At 40.9% G+C, this 19,804-nt stretch overlaps 1 protein-coding gene across 5 annotated transcripts in view; it reads left to right on the top strand.

The window, feature by feature from the left end:
- The window catches only part of MED27 (mediator complex subunit 27), a 156,027-nt gene that overhangs the window by 95,492 nt on the left and 40,731 nt on the right, over positions 1-19,804 (top strand). For all 5 annotated transcript variants that reach the window (XM_039506798.1, XM_039506802.1, XM_039506800.1 and 2 more), the window contains exon 4: positions 19,058-19,151. In XM_039506798.1, coding sequence (XP_039362732.1) covers positions 19,058-19,151 — 94 coding nt within the window. The remainder of the gene's footprint in view (positions 1-19,057; positions 19,152-19,804) is intronic.

Here is a 19,804-nt window from a genome sequence, read left to right as displayed (position 1 = left end):
TTTGTTTTGTTTTTCCTACTATCTGTGTGTCTCCTGTTTCTTCAATTTCTGGTGTTTGCATTTTCTGGCTGCCTTCAAAATGAAACTTTGATATAAAAACTAGGAGGGCAAGCAAGCTTTAGAGGTCTATGTGGAAAATACAGCAGGCAGCACAGCACAGATTCAAAGGGAAAATATCTCATAACTCTCCAGAAACTTAAAAAAATTAATTGAGAGGTAGAATCTGGACTTCTGTTTCCTCTAAATTGCCACATGAGAAAAAACATAAATATCCATCTATTGAACACCAACTTTCAGCTTATATTTGTAGGGATAAAACAGTGTGCCTTTTATTGAAGTAGAGTATCTTCATCCCAGTAGGTGCTAACAGGCTATGAAATATTAGATATGGTAGGGTGAATAACTGCAAAACACAAAGCCCATTCACTAGATGAAGCTAGAAGTTCTGACATATATGTTGGTGCCTTTATTAGATACTGAGATTGCATAGACAAATTGTCATATTTATAGCTAAATTTGAAAAACACACATTGTGAGCAATTGAAATTCCACAGAAATGAGAAACAAATTTTAGGAAACGTCAAACATTAAATTCATAATAGTTGAAAGAATGCATTTAATCTACAAAATACTATGTGCAGGTGATCAGAGTTTGATTTAATCCACCAAAGTAAAAGACATTATTTGAAACAGAAAATGATGCCAGAGACATGCCTATGCTTCCATAATAAGCAAACTGCAACACTGTGATTTAATAAAATTCAATCTTGGGATTCTGGTGAAACCTCTACTCTCTTGGTTTATGATGTTGCTAGTAACTCTCTGGGGAATTATATTCCTAATTCTCCCTCCCTCCATTTGTCTGTTTGGGTTTTTGAATCTTCAGTAAATTCAGGGGGGTTGTGTGAATAACATAAATTATCACTGTTCTCTTTCTTCCAGCAATGCTAATAATGTGGTCAAGTATAGTGCATTAAAAAAGTATAACAATGAAAACTTGGTATGCTTGCTATGCATAAATCTTTCTACCCAAGGGTAAAATCTCGCTGGCCTGAAATGGATATAGAATGCATAATAGGTAACATACTTCATCTATAGATCTCCAAGTCCGTCACAAAAGCAGGTTGTTATCATGATTCCTACTTTACAGAGGGAGAAATGAAGCACAGAGCAGGGAGGTGAGGTGACTTTCTCCTGTTGCTATTCTTCCATAGCAGAGCTGAAAATAGAATACAGATCCTTTTTCATGCCATTCTTGTTTTACAAGCTTGGACCCAAGAATGATATGTTACAATTTAGGCCCCAGTCCTGCAAACAGTCCAACTGGGGTGGACCATTGCATCTGGGCAGAGCCTCACTGACTTCATTAGGACTCTGTGTGGGCACAGGGGACTTGCTCACCTGGATCTTCTTGCAGGATCAGGGCCTTTGAGAAAAGGAATTTGAGGTGTTTTCTTTTTGTGAAAAATTACAGACAATATAGTCATGACATTTTTAATGTCTGCCGTTCTCTCCTGTCACTGCTCATGAGTAAGGCTGCAATTTAGTCATGGAGATCACGGAATCAGTGACTTCAAAAGACATCCGTGACTTCAACCAGTGCAGGCTGGGAGCTGCAGGGTCCCCTGCTGCCAGCAAAGGCAGGGAGCTGTTGCGATCCCAGCAGCTCCTGGCCACCACGGGTGGCAGAGGGGAGCCCCTCAGCTCCCTACCGCTGCGGGTGGCAGGAGAGACCTGGCGGCAGGGGGTGGGGGGATCCCTACTGCTCTCATCCATTGCGGGTTGCAGGGGCAATCCCTGGAGCTTCTGGCTGCCGCAGGCAGCAAGAGGAACATCCACCGCTCCCGGCCACCACAGGCATTGGGGGATCCCCAGAGCTCCACGTCCGCAGTTGCCCAGGCTTCCCATTTTGTCATGATGTTTTTAGTAAAAGTCACGGGCTTCTGTGAATTTTTCATTATTGTCCATGACCTTTACTAAAAATATCCATGTCAAAAACAGCCTTACTCATGAGTTACCCAGTTATGTCTAATACATGAAGACTTCAGAATTCCATTAGAATGCCAACTGTTATGTATGTTTGCATTCATAGTCTTTTCTTTCTTCCTCTTGCCTCCACTTTATACATTAAACAAAAATTTACACAGATATGAGTTATATTACATAATGTAGATATTATCTAATGTTCACATGTAATTGCATTCGTATTGTTTACACTCACCAATCAAACCTATTCTACGACCCTTTACATATAAAACTACAGAAAACATTTAACCATCATCTCCGTGATAAAGTTAGTTTCTGAATGTTACGCTACACCAGGTTGGTTCTTCATATTGACTAATTGGATTGTATTCTGATTATCTGTTAGTGTTCTGGTATCAGATCTTTGGACTGCCAGGACACCCATTGTAAGACGTTTGCTCAGTGGTATTTAGTAAAACAGGAGAAACTGCAGCAAAGATTTTCATGCTGGAAAATCAATATAAATGTATTTGTTTATGTGTTATATGCTTAGTCTGTTCTTAGGTGGAGTAAATGACTGCTGCTAATGTTTATTGTTAGATTGTGAAGTAAATTCTACTTTTACAAACAGATGGAGAGTTTAAACAATGAGTTTGTGTGCTGTGAAGTATTTGTTCTGAAATCCTATTACCACTGATGTTGCACATTTAGGGAGGGTTGTTTTTCCTTTCAAGCTATGTATAAAGAATTATTGACAATTTTCACAAAACATATAAAGACTAGTAAACAAGCTCAGACAAGAATCCAGTAATGACTGTAAAATAGACACATGCTTATTTCACTAAGCACATTCACACATTCTAATGTTCACAACCCTCTTTTGATTACTATTGTGGAGCTAAAGAGTTCTGGAAGAAGGTTCCATGCTAGTTGGAAAGAAAACTGTTTCAATACTATTAAAATCATCAATATGAATTTTACTGCAGGGTCCTTCTCTCTAACTTACACATTGTTACATTATATCACTTACACTGTATGATAGCAGCATGGATTTATTTAATGCTGTGATCAGGAATCTTTTTGCTTTATATTTAAAAACAAAAAACCCAACTCCCCGCTTCAAGGTAATTCAATGTAAACAACTGTTAAAGAATGTTATAACTGAGAATTTTAATGCTCAGATGTCAGGAAATGTCCGTCTGTCTGACTGAAGGGAAGCCATGAGTGTGTACTTGTTTGTGTGTGTAGAAGTGTGAGCTACAATTACTGGGGAATTATAGCTTTGAATTTCCTGTTATCTGTGTTTATATTTTCAACAGCTCAGTGGTTTGAGCATTGGCCTGCTAAACCCAGGGATGTGAATTCAATCCTTGAGGGGCCATTTAGGGATCTGGGGCAAAAATCTGTCTGGGGATTGGTCCCGCTTTGAGCAGGGGGTTGGACTAGATGACCTCCTGAGGTCCCTTCCAACCCTGATATTCTAAGATTCTAAGTCACTTAACAGTAGTCTCAGGTTAGTGTTGTTTTTGAGATGTTTTCTTTTTTAATTTTTGTGAGTCTCTTCACAGGTGGGATGGAGTGTCCACCCCACACAAGGCCTGCCTTGTTAAAAAGAGCCAGTTAACCCCATGGCAGGCTGCACCTGGAGGAGAGTCAGGGCAGATGAGGTCTGATGAATGATAATGCCCAGGTGGGCAAGGGCAGACTCATCTAATATAAAAGTAGAGAGCAAGAGGGAGCAGCAGAAAGGAACTTTCCAGTCATTCGCTAGAGAGGAGGGTTTCATCAGTGTAGTGGCTATCTTCTGCACCAGTGGTGACTGCAGCAGGGCAGATCATGTTGTCAAGACTGGTACCAACCTCAGTGTTGGTACTGAGTGAGAGTATGATACGTTTGCTAGTTGTTAGGGCACCAACTCAGTGGCAATGCAGCCAACATATTGAATTATGCATGAGGCTGGATGTTTCTTTGCTTCTCCGGGGGGTGGCTTCCCTATGAAATCTGGATGACTTTGATTCATTGGGATCAAGTTGGCAGCCATCCTCCCCCTCACCTTTGTTCTTGAGACATTGGTCTAGAAGGTGGTTGAGACCTTCTTTGTATTCAGGATTGATAGCGTTTCCACAGTAGAGATGGCCTCTTGGTCCAGTGCTTGCTGGCAACTGATGTTATATGCTCATCCTCACTGGCCTCTGTGGAATCCAGGAGAGGTTCATCATTCTTTAAAATCCTGATCCTACATCCACTTCACCCAACCATCTAGGGGTATCAGCTCCTCAGCCACTTTGTTACAAATTCAAGCAGAGGCAGGTCCTTTGGAGCATGTGCACTGAACAGGTATATACAGATATCAGTACTGCAGCAAGAGGTTCCAGTGGTGGTTCTTCCTTTGTCCTCCTCGTCACCAAATGACTAGGTAGTGCCAGAGTCTTTCTTCTCAGTGCCTGGAGATTTTAAGGAGCATCAGAATCCTCTCAGAAAAATGGCTTCAGCGTCTTGCATATGCAGGCTGATTTTGTGCAAGGGAATGCACAAATTGGTGGACTCCCTTCAGTCTTTGAACCTGGGAAGAGTAGTTCTCCCCATAAATGAAGCACTGCTGTGCAGTACTCCAGCTTCTTTGACACCTATGGCAAAGTGTACGGTCAAGTGTTATGTTACTGTGCAGGGGTTGCGTTTCTATTTGCGTCCTGCCCCTAACTGGTTTATCCTGACATGTGAGGTAGTGCTTGGCAGTCTACTTGAAGAGGACTAAACCATTTTGTTCATTGTGTTGACTTTTGTCTGCTGTGTGGATCAGATGAAATGTCAGCTGGTCTCTACTCAAATGATCTCCAGGTGGATAACTTCCTATACCACATCTTATGTGGTAGTTCAGACTATGCCCCTGCAGTCATTACAGGCCCATTTGACAAGAGCATAAGTGACAATCAATCACATTTCTCAGCAATGTCTCAATATTGGCTTCCATGGTCTTCCATACATACTTTTACTAGACATTATGCTATTACCATGGCCCTAGATCAGACATGAACTTTGGGAAGGCTGTCGTGCAGTCACTGTTTAAATAGACTTCAAGCCTCACCATCTACCGAGAGTCACCTGAGTGCAATACACATCTCCAACCACTCAAAAAAGAAAAGATGATTACTTATCTGTACTACTTAACTGTTGTTCAAGATGTGGGTGCTGACATGTAATTAACAACTCTCCCACTGCATCGGAGTATTCAGCCTTGGATTTCAGTGCAAATGAATTGAGAGAAGTCAGGTCAGGACCACCTTTATGTAGCCGGGGAGGGGCTAAGGCGACAGAGCTCAAGCACCACCCCTATGGGTACTGTTCATTAAAGTTCTGTCTTCAGTGCGCTAGGTGCACGCACCTGAGTGGAATATACATCTGCACCTACGTTTCAAAGAACAATAGTTATAGTAAAGTTACATAATTATCTTTTCCTTAACAACCAGTATAGAGTCTAAAATAAACTAAGGGAAACATTTAAAAACTCCTACCCCTTAGAGTTTGGAGCTTAGCCTGTGGACTTTTTAGATGCAAGCTGGTTCAGCTATTTGAAATTTGCAGGTCTTTGCTGCATTTTTTTTAAAGTGCTTTTGACGTCACTGTTTTATTTTACAAATCACTTACCTGAGGGTGGTGTTGCCAGATAAGCCTGAAAGTAAATCTGCAGAAAAGATTTCTTTTGAATTTGCCCTGTGATGGCCCCCACCCCCCCAGGCCTTCAGAAACTTCATCTTGTGAAGGAATAAAAGAAAAATGAGTGAGACTTCTCAGTGGTGTGTCGTTCACCTATGCAAAATTCTTCAGAGCTTGCTCTATGGGAAGAGATATAAATGAAAAGATGGATGCATCTTAAATTTGCAGTTCAGTTTTGGCTTTGATCCGGCAAGGAGTTCCTGGCATGGGTGGATGTTCTGGTGTCCCATGTGTTGCATTGGGGCTTGTCTACACTATATAGAAAGTTGTACTACTTTATCTATACTTGTACAGTTAAAGCAGTACACTGCCCAGTGAGGATTTGGTTATGTTGGTGTAAAAGTGCTTTATACCATATACCTATTTCTGTAGGGGATTGGGAATAACATACTGGTATAAGTCAGTGTGTTCACACTAGGACTTTTAGTAGATTAATTATTTTAGTAAAATAAAATAAATTAAAAATAAAATAAAATTTCACATTTCTAACTGAAAACTTTTAACAGTTAAACTTTTAAGTGCCGACCAGACCTTGGAGTTTGGTTGACCAGAGTTTGCTCCCTTGATTCCTCAGGCCATCAAAGACAGCACAATCGTACTTTTGACACGGAAAAAGTCTGTTTGTATCTCCAGATGAACTGTCTGTCCTCCTTGAGAGACACTTAATAATGTGCTTGGGTTGGCTGCCTGAGAGAAGTGCAGTTTTCCTCTATGGTGCAGCAAGAATTGGAGTCTTAAGGGAGTAGTGAAAGAATTAGGCAGTGTGACAGGGGGAATAGTTTGAAACAAGCTGAAATGTAGGCAGGAGCAGCCTGGAGTTGCTCTGAGAATGAAGATGTGAAAAAAAGAGAAGGAACCCAGTGGAGGGATTCAAAAAGGGGAAGATGGCATTGGAGCAGCTGGAGGAGTCTGAACAATGAAGAGGAGAGGAGCAAGGAGAATACAGTAGCTGAAATGAAAGATGATCAAGGCATGCTAAAGGGTTTTATCAAAAGAGTCAGAAAATGAAGGGTGGATTTTAGAGACATTGAGATTTTGATGAGAGCCAAAAACTTCTGGAATTTTGGAAAAAGGTCTGAGGTGTGTTTCCATCTTCAAAGCACGAATCCTCTGCTCATGCCAGCTGTCTAATTGAATGTTTCAAATCTTGTTGCTTTCTCAATGTGAGAATTTATTGAATCTCCCTTCAGGCTCTCTCCACTGCCCATCTGAGCATGCAGTGTCACTTCACGAGAGCTGGCAGAGATCACTGGTTTAATAATTATTGTTAATGGGTACTGCTGAAAAGTCTGCTATGGAGCTGAATTTGCTACGTGCAAAGGCTTGCACAGCAGGTATCTGTTGAATTAAATTATAATTTTCACCCCAAGATTAATAAATGATATTCAGTATAAAAAATTATACCAGAACTGCGGTTATCCTATTTTTTTAATGCTATCTTCAGTACACATAATGCATCACATCTGCTTATTCTCTTTATCAGAATGGTAATAATTAAAAATCCACCACTATTAACCTTAAATCACATACCTGGGAACAGTGCTTACTGTTACAAATAGTCTGAAGTCTAGTGACTACTTATGGTAGTGAGCACTGTGTTTGGTTAAAAAAAAATTTAGCAGGGTCATTTAAAATCTGTTGCTAATACTCGTAAACTATTGTTCAGTTGCTTTTGGATGAAAGCAGCTGGAAAATGGGTAGAATATACTAAACACTCAGTGGGTTCATGGCCGGACCTCTATTCTTATGAACACTTTTATTTTCTTTTACCCTTTAAAACTATTATTCTGAACTTCATTGTATATTTGTCTAGGTTTAATAAAAGTACCTATACTAAAGTATAGATATTATATATTTACTTTTTTTTAAATCAATATAGAATTCTATTGAATGAATGTCCACTAAATTATCTAATTCACCATAAATAAGACTTTCACTTCCTCAACTAACTTATTCCTCAGTGAGCCCACTCATCAGAAAAAGATTGAAAAAATAAACAAGCCTTACAGCATTGACTGAAAACCAGTAAATCCAGGCTAAATCAGATTAGGATGGGGACCTAAATTCCAGAGTTATAGACCCTTGAGGTGAAAATGCCCCCATCCTGGAAGATGGAGGCAGTCTCTAAGGTGTCCAGATCCCAAACATTTTTATGCCTTTATAGGTCAAAGTGAATAGTTTAATTTTCACCTGGAAACCAGTTTTCAGCCACTGTAGATAATAGAGCAGAGGGCGCAGATGCTAACATCTTGTAGGCTTCTGCTATTTACATTGTTGCTCTGCTGTGGAGGATTGTGACTGTCTTTGGAATCTGCTGGCCCACTACAGTATTTTGAACGTCAAACTGAATATAATAATTCTCATGACCACAGCATTTGCCAGATTTATTCCTGTTGTGTGTGTCTCTTTTCTCCTCCAGAATTACTCCATGTCAAATTCTTTGTGAAGCGGCAGTGTTGTAAACATAATGATGATTTTTCACTAACCTTTTGGCTTACCAGGATATCTGCTAATCAGGATGATTTGTGGGTGTGAAATATTATCCTATTATTATTTTTGTATTTATTACAGTATTGCATAAGTGCCACCCAAGAACGGGGCCCATTTTATGTTGGGCAGTGTAGGTGGTCTTTGCCAGGAAGAGTTTATAATTTAAATAGACAGGACAGATGCAAGGTGGAGGAAGGGGTATAACATACAAGAAGAATTAACATTATAATGGGCTGATTTATTGTTGACATAATTATCACTTATAAATAAAGGAGTAAGACGGTACCAAAAGGACAGCCGTGCTCAAAGCATGTAGAGTGCTGTGTTGGGTAGAATATAATAGTAGCTGGATGATTTATCAGAACACTCTGGCTTATTCACAGACTTGAAAGAGGAGCAGGACTCACCAATTTCAATTAAGATTTGAAGTGATAGGCAGAGGTGTACATTGTTAATTGTGGATTTGATGGCATCTAGGGAGAAACTTTGAGATAGCCTTACAACTTGACCCAACAAGAGATTCCATCTGTTTTCAGTTACTTTTTTTTTTTTTAAAAAGAGGCATTTAACATCTTGTCCTACCACAACCCCATAGATTGTATTACAGGAGGTCAAGAGCAGAAGGTTTAGTTTAGGTCTGATCTGAGATCAAGTATCTCTAGCACCCTGAATGAACCAGAATCTGGTGTCTCCTGCCGTGTAAGTTATTTGGATAAATACTGACCCACAGCTCTAAAGAGGTGTTGTGATTTGTGATGCACTGAGTTATTACTCAGCCTCAAAGCTGATTCTTATTTGATTAACCTGAACAAAAGGAACCAAAACTAGCGCTGAAGAAAGACCAAGGCTATGTCTATACTACCTGCCCGGGTCGGCGGGTAGCGTTCGACTTCTCAGAGTTCGATATATCGTGTCTCATCTAGACGCGATATATCGCACTCCGAACGCGCTCCTGTCGACTCCGGAACTCCACCACCGCGAACGGTGGTGGCGGAGTCGAGGGGGGAGCCGCGGACTTCGATCCCGCGGCGTCTGGACGGGTGAGTAGTTCGAACTAAGGTAGTTCGAGTTCAGCTACGCTATTTGCGTAGCTGAACTTGCGTACCTTAGTTCGACCCCCGCCCGTAGTGTAGACCAGGCCTTAGAGAAGCTTGGTTTGATGAAATGTGGTCTAAGTTACATCTATGAAAAAAACAGAACCTGGAAGAATAAGTTAATTTAAACAAACAAGAAAAAAGTTGCTTTAGTACACAAGTGATTATTTTGGGAGTGTAGTGAGGTAGCCTGGCTCCCAGCTGCACCTGAGAGGGATGAGCCAGAACAGCTGCCACAGTGGGCGGAGCCACCGCCACCTGCCCCCGCCCCCCGGAAGTCAAGGGGCGGGACAGGAAGTATAAAGGCCCGGCCCCAGTGCTCAGTTGCTGCCCGGCGGCCGGAGAGGACAGACGCTACGGACCGAGCTCCTGTTGGACCGAGCCTTCCCCGAGCCTGGTACCCTGAGGAGGACTGGCCGAGCCTTCCCCGAGCCCGGTACCCTGAGGAGGACTGGCCGAGCCTTCCCCGAGCCCGGTACCCTGAGGAGGACTGGCCGAGCCTTCCCCGAGCCCGGTACCCCGAGGAGCTGCCTGAGCGTCCCCTCACCCCGCATCCTGAGGAGCAGCCCGACCTACCCAGCGCTCAACACCACGAGGAGCCCATGCAGGGCCGGCTCCAGACCCCAGCGCGCCAAGCAGGCGCATGGGGCGGCATTGTCCTGGCAGGGCGGCATTTGGCTCCGGCGGACCTTCCGCAGTCATGCCTGCGGCAGGTCCACCGGAGCCCTGGGACGAGCGGACCTGCCGCAGGCATGACTGCGGAGGGTCCCCTCTTCCCGCGGCTCCGCTTGAGCTCCCGCAGGCATGACTGCGGCGGGTGTGCTGGTACCGCGGCTCGGACAGAGCTCCCGCAGGCGTGCCTGCGGATGCTCCACCGGAGCCGCGGGACCACGGGACCGTCCGCAGGCACTTCTGCCCCGGCCGCGGGACCGGGGAAGGGCGGCGCGAGTGGCGCAGCGCGCCGCCCTGCTTGGGGCGGCGGAATTTCTAGAGCCGCCCCTGAGCCCATGGTATGGGACACGGCGGAGGACGCCAGAGATGAGCAGGTACCCCTGGAGGGGGAGATGGGAAGTAGCCCGGGGGTAGCCGACCCCAGTCTGGCTACAGCAGACTTGAGCCAATGTTGGTGTGTTGCAGTCAGGACCCCACCGACACAGCTGCAGACTAACTGCCGCTGTTAGGGCCCCGGGCTGGGACACAGTGGAGTGGGTGGGCCTGTGTCCCACCTGTCACCCCACTCACGGGTGGCCGTCTCCCCCTCACACCAGCGCTCAGGCTTAGAAGCCTGGACTTACCAGTGTTTGCTCAGCTCCTGCCTGAGGACCTGAGCCCCTGAACTGTTGCTGTTTGCTCAGCTCTGGCCTGAGGACCTGAGCCCCTGAACTGTTGCTGTTTGCTCAGCTCCTGGCTGAGGACCTGAGCCCCTGAACTGTTGCTGTTTGCTCAGCTCCGGCCCGAGGACCTGAGCCCCTGAACTGTTGCTGTTTGCTCAGCTCCGGCCCGAGGACCTGAGCTCCTGAACTGCTGGGTGTGTTCGCTCAGCTCCTGCCTGAGGACCTGAGCTCCTGAACTGCTGGGTGTGTTCGCTCAGCTCCTGCCTGAGGGTCTGAGCCTGCGAATTACTGTTGTTGCCCAGCCCTGACCTAGGGCTTGGGGCTTAAGAGGCTGTTTGTGCTGCTCAGCCGTGCCTGAGGCCTGAGCCCGTGTGCTACTATTCACTGCCCTGCCCTGACCTAGGGCTTGGACTCTGGGGACCGAACTGCTTGCTAGCCTCCTGTAGTGAGGCGGCCTGGCTCCCAGCCGCACCCGAGAGGGCCGAGCCCCCACACCGGACGCTTACAGGGAGAGTTTCTTCTACTGCTCTCCAGAACACCCTGAATCGCTGTTCTAGCAGGACAGCAGCATAGTTTGTTTATCCCATGCATAAGAGTTTTCCACCCACTATACAAATATGATTAAACCCTGTTGTCTGGGCAGGAGTGGAACGATATTCAGAGTTTAACAAGTCTTACAAATTTACCTTCTTTTCCTAACATTATTTTGGGTAATATTTGTTCTCCCTCCCTTTTCCCTCAGTCCCAGCCACAACCCCAAAACAGTGATTATCAATACAAACATTCCTAATGTTTAGATTTTTGTATTGAGTGGAAAAAATGAACAGCATGCATCTTAAACACTATGTGGGATAAATGCTATTTAAATCTTGCCTGAGCTGCTAAACATCACGCTAACATTGGATCACTGGATCTAATCCAGTAAAAAAAAAAAAAAAAAAGAGGTCATGTTAGAAAACTAAGCCATCTGTCCAGTGTAGAATTGAAAGGCTTTTATAATGAATTACTTGTCACTATTACTCTCTTTTTGGGGGAAGTGGGGTAGCTAGGAGGGAATCAAAGAGCATTATAGGAGCTGTTGCTGCAAAGCTGGCTTCTGAATTACTCCTACGTTGTAAACCTGATCTTTTTAGCGAACAACTGTATCTCAGTGTTCTGCAGAACTAATTAGTGTATTAGAAACAGCATTTTGTAACTGGCTTGGCGATAACATACGGCACAGCTTCAGAAGTGTCTACTGTCTGTTGCAGGCATTGCTCTTCTAATGTAAGCTAGAAGATTTTTATATGCTTATTGGCATCACCACTGGGAGGTTTTCAAAGAACTTTGACTCTCTGCTTTCCCTTTCCAGAGTTGATTTTTTTTGAATTTTTATAACAAAACAAAAAGATTATAGTATTTAGAATTAACTTTGGAGTCTCTGCTAATGTTTATAAAGTAGATGGTTGTCTTTGATTTGCACTTGTTTATGGGAAAACTATTCCACCACCTGAAAACAGAGTATAACATAACAGCCAGCAATGATGATAATTTGGGCACAGCACTTCAAGTCGGATCTAATTTTGTTTGCCGAAGTTTACTGCATGTTTAATTGGATGTTAATGAATAATAACTATTCACCAGTTAGACTATGGATTTTCTGTTGTAAGATATCCTTTTGTTGTGACGTTTGGAGTCCCACACTGCTCTCAGTTCAAGACATGATCCTGAGATATGCTGGGAACTTAAAGTTCCCATTGATTTCAGCATATGTCTGATTTGACCTATTTGTAAATTAAATGGAGAAACAAATCAACTCTACTCTTGGATGAAAAAGCTAAGTTTGAATGAAGTGCAAAAGTGTTGAAGAGTGGGATAGTAGGGGAAGAGGAAGAAGGACAAGTGCAGTGAGAGGAGCAGGAAGATATATAGGGAAGCAAACATGATACAATAGTGTGTAGTAGGGAATCTGATTGAAAGCCAAAAAATAACTTGTAGGGTGTGGGGACAGGGTTTAAAACCTGTTGTTACAGCTTCATTAAAAAAACCACCATTTTGACCAGCTGGTGAAATTGCATTAGATTTGATAAGATTTGAGTTAATTAGATTAATTAACTGATTAATCAACAGCCCTGCTTTACTTTGGTAGACATGACTTATCAGATCAGACTCACTCAAGAAGTCGCCATCATGTAGTGTACATGCGGATGGTATGATTTAATGTTGTTCACTCTTATGTCCATTTTTCCTTGTTAAACTAAATGGGGATGCAGGGGGGAACTATTTGGAGGGGCAGAGAGCTGTTTGTTCCCCTTTTCCTTCCTTTTCATATATTTATCGGATAGTTTATTGACACAGTGTCAGACTCTCCACATGCCATTTGCCTTCCATCCCTCTGCCCGACTCTCACCTGGATGATTGTCTTAACCAAAGGCATTATTTTTAAACCAATTAATTCTCTCTAAAGATTCAGGATGTATTTTTTCCATAATAAATCTCTCACCAGTGTTTTCTGCTCTTTATAAAATATCATTTATTGATACACATCAAATCTGCGTCCATCACCGTGGTATCTAAATTCAATGGAAATTAGAACAAGCATGATATCCAGGCTGTGGAACAGAGATAGAAAAATGATGGACTAGTATATCGAGGCCAGCCTCCCTTGCCATTTGCCTATTACATATTAAATGATTCTGCATGAGAACCTTGAGCGTGGATAGTGGGACATAGAGAGCTCATCTCCTTGTCCAATGTCTCTATTGTGGAAAATAAGGTTTTCTGCTATTTGTAGATAGTTTTCTTAATTCTTATTGACAGTGCATTTGCCTAGTCTTTTGGAATCCTACTAGTACTAGCTTTGACTTTACTTTGATCAGTGTTATGGTGCTTTGCAAAATAGACTCCACTAAGATTTTTCTGTGCTTAAATACCTTACCCACAAAAAGAATGTGTGGAATGTGGTATAGGATCTTTGTTGGCAATAGTACAAAAGTAGGGCCTTGAGATGAGGAAATGGTTGAATATCTTCTCCTTTAACCTTATAGAAGTGGGAAGCAGGGAACTCAAACTCTAGACTAATTCGATACCTCTGCAGGACAGAGTAGAATATAAGAAAGGTGGAAGTAGCTACCTAGCTGAGGAAGTGGGATAGAGTAAGTCCCAAAGGAAAGAACCATCAAGGCAGACAAGTCTGGAGTGCAAAGACTTAGGTTGGGGTAAGTGACCCCTAGGAACAGCCACACCTGAGAACTTGGAGGAGCCAACAGTATATACAGGTTCATATAGTGTTGTGTTTGAATTATCTTTTAGTAAACAAACAATATGGAAACGTGGCCTTTCAGGTTGGTTGATTTAAATCATTGATTAAAATCTTATTTTGACTTTTGTACTTAGATATTTTCCTAAAGAAAGATTCATTCTTATTGGCTGGTAACCATTAAAATGTTGATTTGTAACCAAATATATCCATACATATTTATTTAAGCAATTATATAGCTTAATAACATGCATTTATTCAAATTCTTGACTTACATTTTTTATTATGTTAGAAAATGGTGAATGGTGTATTTTTTTATCTACTAATTATTTTTTTACTTGGGATTTGTGTCAAGCTACATTTAGATGGAAATGGGAATTGATTTAAAAAATATACAAAAACTGCATTTTAAAAACTGTTTTTATTAGTTAAATAAAACTACCTTAAATATGCTAAATACATAAGGGAAAAAAGCTTATCAAAGTACGTTTTGGATTTAAAACCGATTCCTCAAGCAAAGGAAGTATTAACCATAGTTTGTGAATTAACTATTTTGGTTTCCATGGGTCAGATTTTCAAAGGTATTTAGGCACCTAAAGGTGCTGACAGGAGCCGAGTGGGATTTTTCAAAAGCTCCTACACAGGTTAGGCACCTTACTCCCCTTGAAATCAATGGGAGTTGAAATCAATGGGAATAGGTGCCTAACTTCTGCTTGAGAACATTTGAAATCCTATGAGGTGCCTACCTGCATCTAAGTGCCTAAATACATTTAAAAATTTGTCCTCATGCCGCTCAAGTTTTTAAACTGAGTAGATCTCATCCTTTCCCACCTGTTTTTAATGCATAGATTGGAGGAGGAAACTAGATTTCCTGCTTTTTCAACACCCAATCGATTTCTTAAATTTGAACGAATTAGTGCAAATTAAGAAAATACTATTTGTGTACCTGCTATCTAAACTGAACCCAAATATCATTAAGACAAAAGCTTTGCTAGACAAGTGAAATTGAAAATACTTCCATTTGAGAACATGTAAATACTGGCCTTTGCTCAATTCTAAAGACTGAAAATAATATCCAGACTTAATGCAGTACATGGCATTGTGACAAATTTAGAAAGTTTGAGTTGACTTCAACAGGTAGATGTTTCCCCCAGTACTCTTTAACTCATTAGAATTTGAGGAAGCCTCAATTAAAAATCCTGTGGCTGGCCTGTGCCAGCTGACTCAGGCTCGCGGGGTTTGGGCTGCAGGGCTGTTTAATTGCAGTGTAGATATCTGAGCTTGGGCTACAGCCCACGCTTTACGACCCTGTACGGTGGGAAGGTCCCAGAGCTCTGGCTGCAGCCTGAGCGGTAATGTGTACATTGCAGTTACACAGCCCCGCAGCCTGAGCCCCGCGAGCCCAAGTCAGCTGGCACAGGCCAGCCGCGGGTGTCTAACTGCCATGTAGACATACCCATTGATGCAGTGCTTTTATTTATTTAAATGATGTTAATAGGTTCTGGGAAGTTTAGGCCTTAATGATAAATTGTGGTCATTTCAAATTTAACTTTAAACAGATTTTTTTAAAAGGAAAGATATTTACATTTTATAAAGTCTGATTTTTAAAATGTCTTTTTTTTAATCCATCCTCTGACCTTTCCTATCAGACTGTGGATTGCAAGAATTGATGTGTATTCAGTTTTTACCTTTCTAAGTGTAATATAGAGGTTTCAAGTGGTGTTCAGAAGAATACATTTAATAGGCAACATTTATCTTAATGTACATTGACTTTATCATAAATTGGGACGGCTTCCTATATCTGAAATATGATGTCATGGTGAGCTATAATAGCACAGTAAAATAATTGCTTCTTTTTAATGCAAACTACTGTGTCATTGTATTCTAAAGAGACTAGTTATGATTTAGATCTGTGCTTAAAAAACAAAGAAAACCCTAACTTTTCTAGTATAGATATAGGATTTAGTATTATTTTAACTTCCCTTACATAGTAAAATAAAGAATATTCGACACACGATGTTGGTGTGAGCCTGGCTTTATATATGCCAGACAAGTGGCATAATACTTCTAAATGTTCATTTTTCATTCAATTTTAATTATCACCTGAAACTCCAAAATCTGTTGCCATAGCTTCTTATTTAAATTCTGCAATAATTTGCATTGTTGTCGAAGGCTATGCTGTGTATTGATTGAGGATCTGTTAAGGAGAAACTCCATGTTTCTTAATTAGCATATGGTTAGCAATGACCTCTTTTTTCACACACAAGTGACAGCTGAATTTGCTTTTTGCAGAGTCTGGAGTAACTGGATTCAAGTCATACAGACATATGCTTAGAATAGAAATGTATCAGATGCAGGAATGTTTAAAGTGACAGTGATACATATTGAACACATATTGCACTATCAGTTAGCAAGCTGAGAGTCAATTTCATTTGCATGGGTAAAAACCATTCGTTTTCCTCTTCCCCCTTGTAACGGGAAGAATGGAGCAGTTTTTTATGTTAAAATGTTACAGTAGTTCCCTTCTTTATTTGCAATAAAAGGGTCGAGTTCACCAATTGCATGAGCAGATACAACTTCATTGACTTACTGATGATGCCCAGCAGTGAATTTGGGTTACTGCAAGATAGCAATCAAAGCCTAAATGTCCCCAGTGAAAAGACTCCTTTGGGTTTTTTAAACAAATAAGACTAAAAAGAATAATTAAAAACATAGTTTAAAAAGCAAAATCTCAAAATTGCTTACCCTCCTTAAACAGTTCAAATAATTCCGTGTGAGAAATAGTTTTTAGATGCAGAAATGTTTTACTTTCACTTTTGTGGTGGTTAGCTAATATTGTGAAAACTCTTTTCAAAGCCCAAATGTGTGTTAATATGTAAACATGTATACCTTCTTCCATTTGTAGCTTTGTAACCAAGTCATGCTGTCTGTAGATGCATTCAGAAGCAACCCAGTAGCACCCCATCTGGTCCTGTCCTTAAAGAGCTGGAGAGTGAGCCCTGTATTTTCCTGCTTTGAAAAGGGTTTAACTTTTTCAGAATACTGTACAAAGATTTTATGGTGGGTTTTTATTATTCCAGTGGCACAGTTCACACCACTAGAGTTTAGCTTTTCTATAAACCCTTGTTGTCAGAGGCTTATGACTTTGATATAAAAAAATCCCTCAAGGCTGTTATGTAGTAATAACGGTCTCAGACTTTGGTTTGAAACTTTTTTGAGTTGTGGTACATATAAAAAGATATTTGAATTATTTTTAAAACAAAAAATAAATTTGCTCAACCACTGCAAAAATAAGAACAATCAACATGAGGGTATGTGAACTCTGAAAAACTAGTTAAAGCAATTTGATGGTTATTAAAATGATTGTTTTTTAAATATTTCAGTTCATTCTCACAAATATACTGTATATACTCGTTCATAAGCCGAATATTTTTGGTAAAAAAGTGACGCATCAAAGAGCGGGGGTCGGCTTATAAATGGGTCTACGCCAAAATTTGATGATTTTAAACTCTACGGAATCATTGAATTGAATATCGAATACATTGTCGTTTTGTTTACTTGGAGCGTCCACAGGCTGGGAACGGCAAACTGCGGACACTGGGAGCTGAGGGGCTCCGTGCCTGTGAACACTCCAGGTAAACAAAATGTCCAGGCCTGCTAGCGGCTTGCCCTAATGCGTAAGGAGCCAAAGTTTGCCAACCCTTGAAATACAGGGTTGGCTTATGAAAGGGTCATACAGTTTTTGCTGTTTTTACCTAACCATCTTGGGGGGGTCGGCTTATAAATGAACAGGCTAATGAACGAGTATATATGGTTTAAAATTTAGTACATAAAATAGTCTAATCAATTTTGTATTTTGAACATATATGTATATTTTTAACATTCATGTTATGGATCTAAACTTTGACTTTACTCATGAGCAGTAACTATTTTCATGAGTATTTTTAATGTGTGTTTGCATTCATCTTTATAATGATAGTATTTGTGTGTCATTATTTTAGTGTGGAGTTAGGTTGCTATATTATCTTTATTATCGGTAATTATTACTAAATGCACCATAAGTGTGCATAGTGCCTTGCAGACAAAAAGTACAAGTTTCTTCCGGAGGTGTATTTAATTTAAATTCCATGAAGTACAAAAGGCTTGCATTCTGAAGTAGTGTATGTAGGTGGGGTGCTATAAAAATCTTTAGGACCAACACTTCAGAATATCTGTATTACTCTGGCATTGGAAAGCCATGAATGAATTATGTAGGTCTTCTCAAACAAGAGGCAATTTGAACTTTATAGCACCTCATGCTCCCACATGTCACATATTCAATATAATTTTTCCAGAGTGAAGTTATTTTTTGAAAAAAATCACTTATTCTCATTTAGTTTAGAATTATTCCTTTATTGCTCCTCTCTCTTCTTTCACATTGGGTTGTCTTGTTTACCAAAATATATTAAACGTGTGTGACCCTTTGAAGTATGTTAGTTACTAAGGAAACACAGCTGTCATTGGTATGAATGGAGTTCAATGAGTGCACACTGCTAGAAATTCATTACTGAACTTCTGTTTCCTAGTGCATCCTAGCATATTATTCAAAGGTTGCATTTGTGAACTGTAGACTTTCATATTGCTCCAAAGCGATCTTCCAGTTTACGGCGCTTCTAGCATTGAGCTTTGCTGCTGCGTGTCAGTGATGGCTGAATGGAATGTAAAAAACTTAGAGTGCTCCCAGCTCTGACTGATGAGTGAAAGGATGATATCTGAATTAGTGATGATCACAAATGTAATACAAAGTCAACTTATATAATGTCATGGAACAATCCTTGACCAATAACCGATGGCAAGAGGTGTGACAGAAAGGTGCTTAAAAAGTATTTTGGGAGCACAGCCTTACAAATGCTTGAAAATTCTAGAGTAGTTTTGCCATGAAGGTGTGGAGGGAGTCTACTGATTTCAGGTGTTCTGTAGGAGGAGGAAGTCTTTCACCTTTGGAAATGCAGTAGCTAATTAGGAAGAGGGGAGGGAATCAGCCATCCACCTCTTCTTTCTTTCCCCACTATTCCTTGCACACAATTGGCTAGAATAAAACTTCTGGCTTGTTACCTATTGGATGGTTTGTCAAAATGGATTTTGAAATCTGTACCACAATCTATTTGTGATTGTTTTAATTGCTGCATATGTGGCATAAATAGACTTCTAAAATTTTGGGTTTTTTTTGTTTTGTGTGGCAGGTATGTTGATGATGTGATCAGCCGCATTGATAGGATGTTCCCTGAAATGTCTATCCATTTATCCAGGCCAAATGGAACCTCTGCAATGCTTCTGGTAAGTTCCACCATTTGGTTTTGAGGTAATCCAGTGGGGGTTGAATGCTTAACAGACTAATTTGCTGTTCTTAAAATGAACATTGCTAAAGACTCAAGTACATTTCAGAGTAGTAGTGTTCCTGAGGCTGTACAATAATGTAGTTCATTTCTTCCCCTTGGTAAGGAAGATGGGAAAATATATTTGACTTAGTCCAAAACCAAAAAGTACTGATCCAGTCCTGGAAGACATATTGGCAGAGTTCAGAATCAGGAGGACTTTGCGGGAATCAGCCCACAGACATTGCAAAATGTGATGATTCCCAGGACCGCTTTGCATTTCTGATGGAGGAGTTGCAGGAAAGATTATTAATTGAACAGGAAAAGCATTAGATGAGTTTGAGAGGAAAATATATTTTTGATTTTTGCACTGATAAAAAGTTTGATAAATAACGTCAGAATGACAGTGTGTCATTTGACACTAAAAAGATTTTGCCATCTTGACTATGGGCCTGATCCTCCAGCATTGAGGTGAAAGGAAGTGTTGCCATTGAGTGCAGTGGGAGCAGGATCAAGTCTTGTTGCTGATTCTTAATTGGAGAAGCAAATATTCTTAATATTAAGATCTTCTCTATTATCCATATTCTCCCAATTTGAGATATTGTCAGGATTAAT

This window comes from Mauremys reevesii, linkage group 19 (assembly GCF_016161935.1).
Source record: "Mauremys reevesii isolate NIE-2019 linkage group 19, ASM1616193v1, whole genome shotgun sequence".
NCBI lineage: Eukaryota > Metazoa > Chordata > Testudines > Geoemydidae > Mauremys > Mauremys reevesii.
This window is presented reverse-complemented; position numbering and strand designations above follow the sequence as displayed.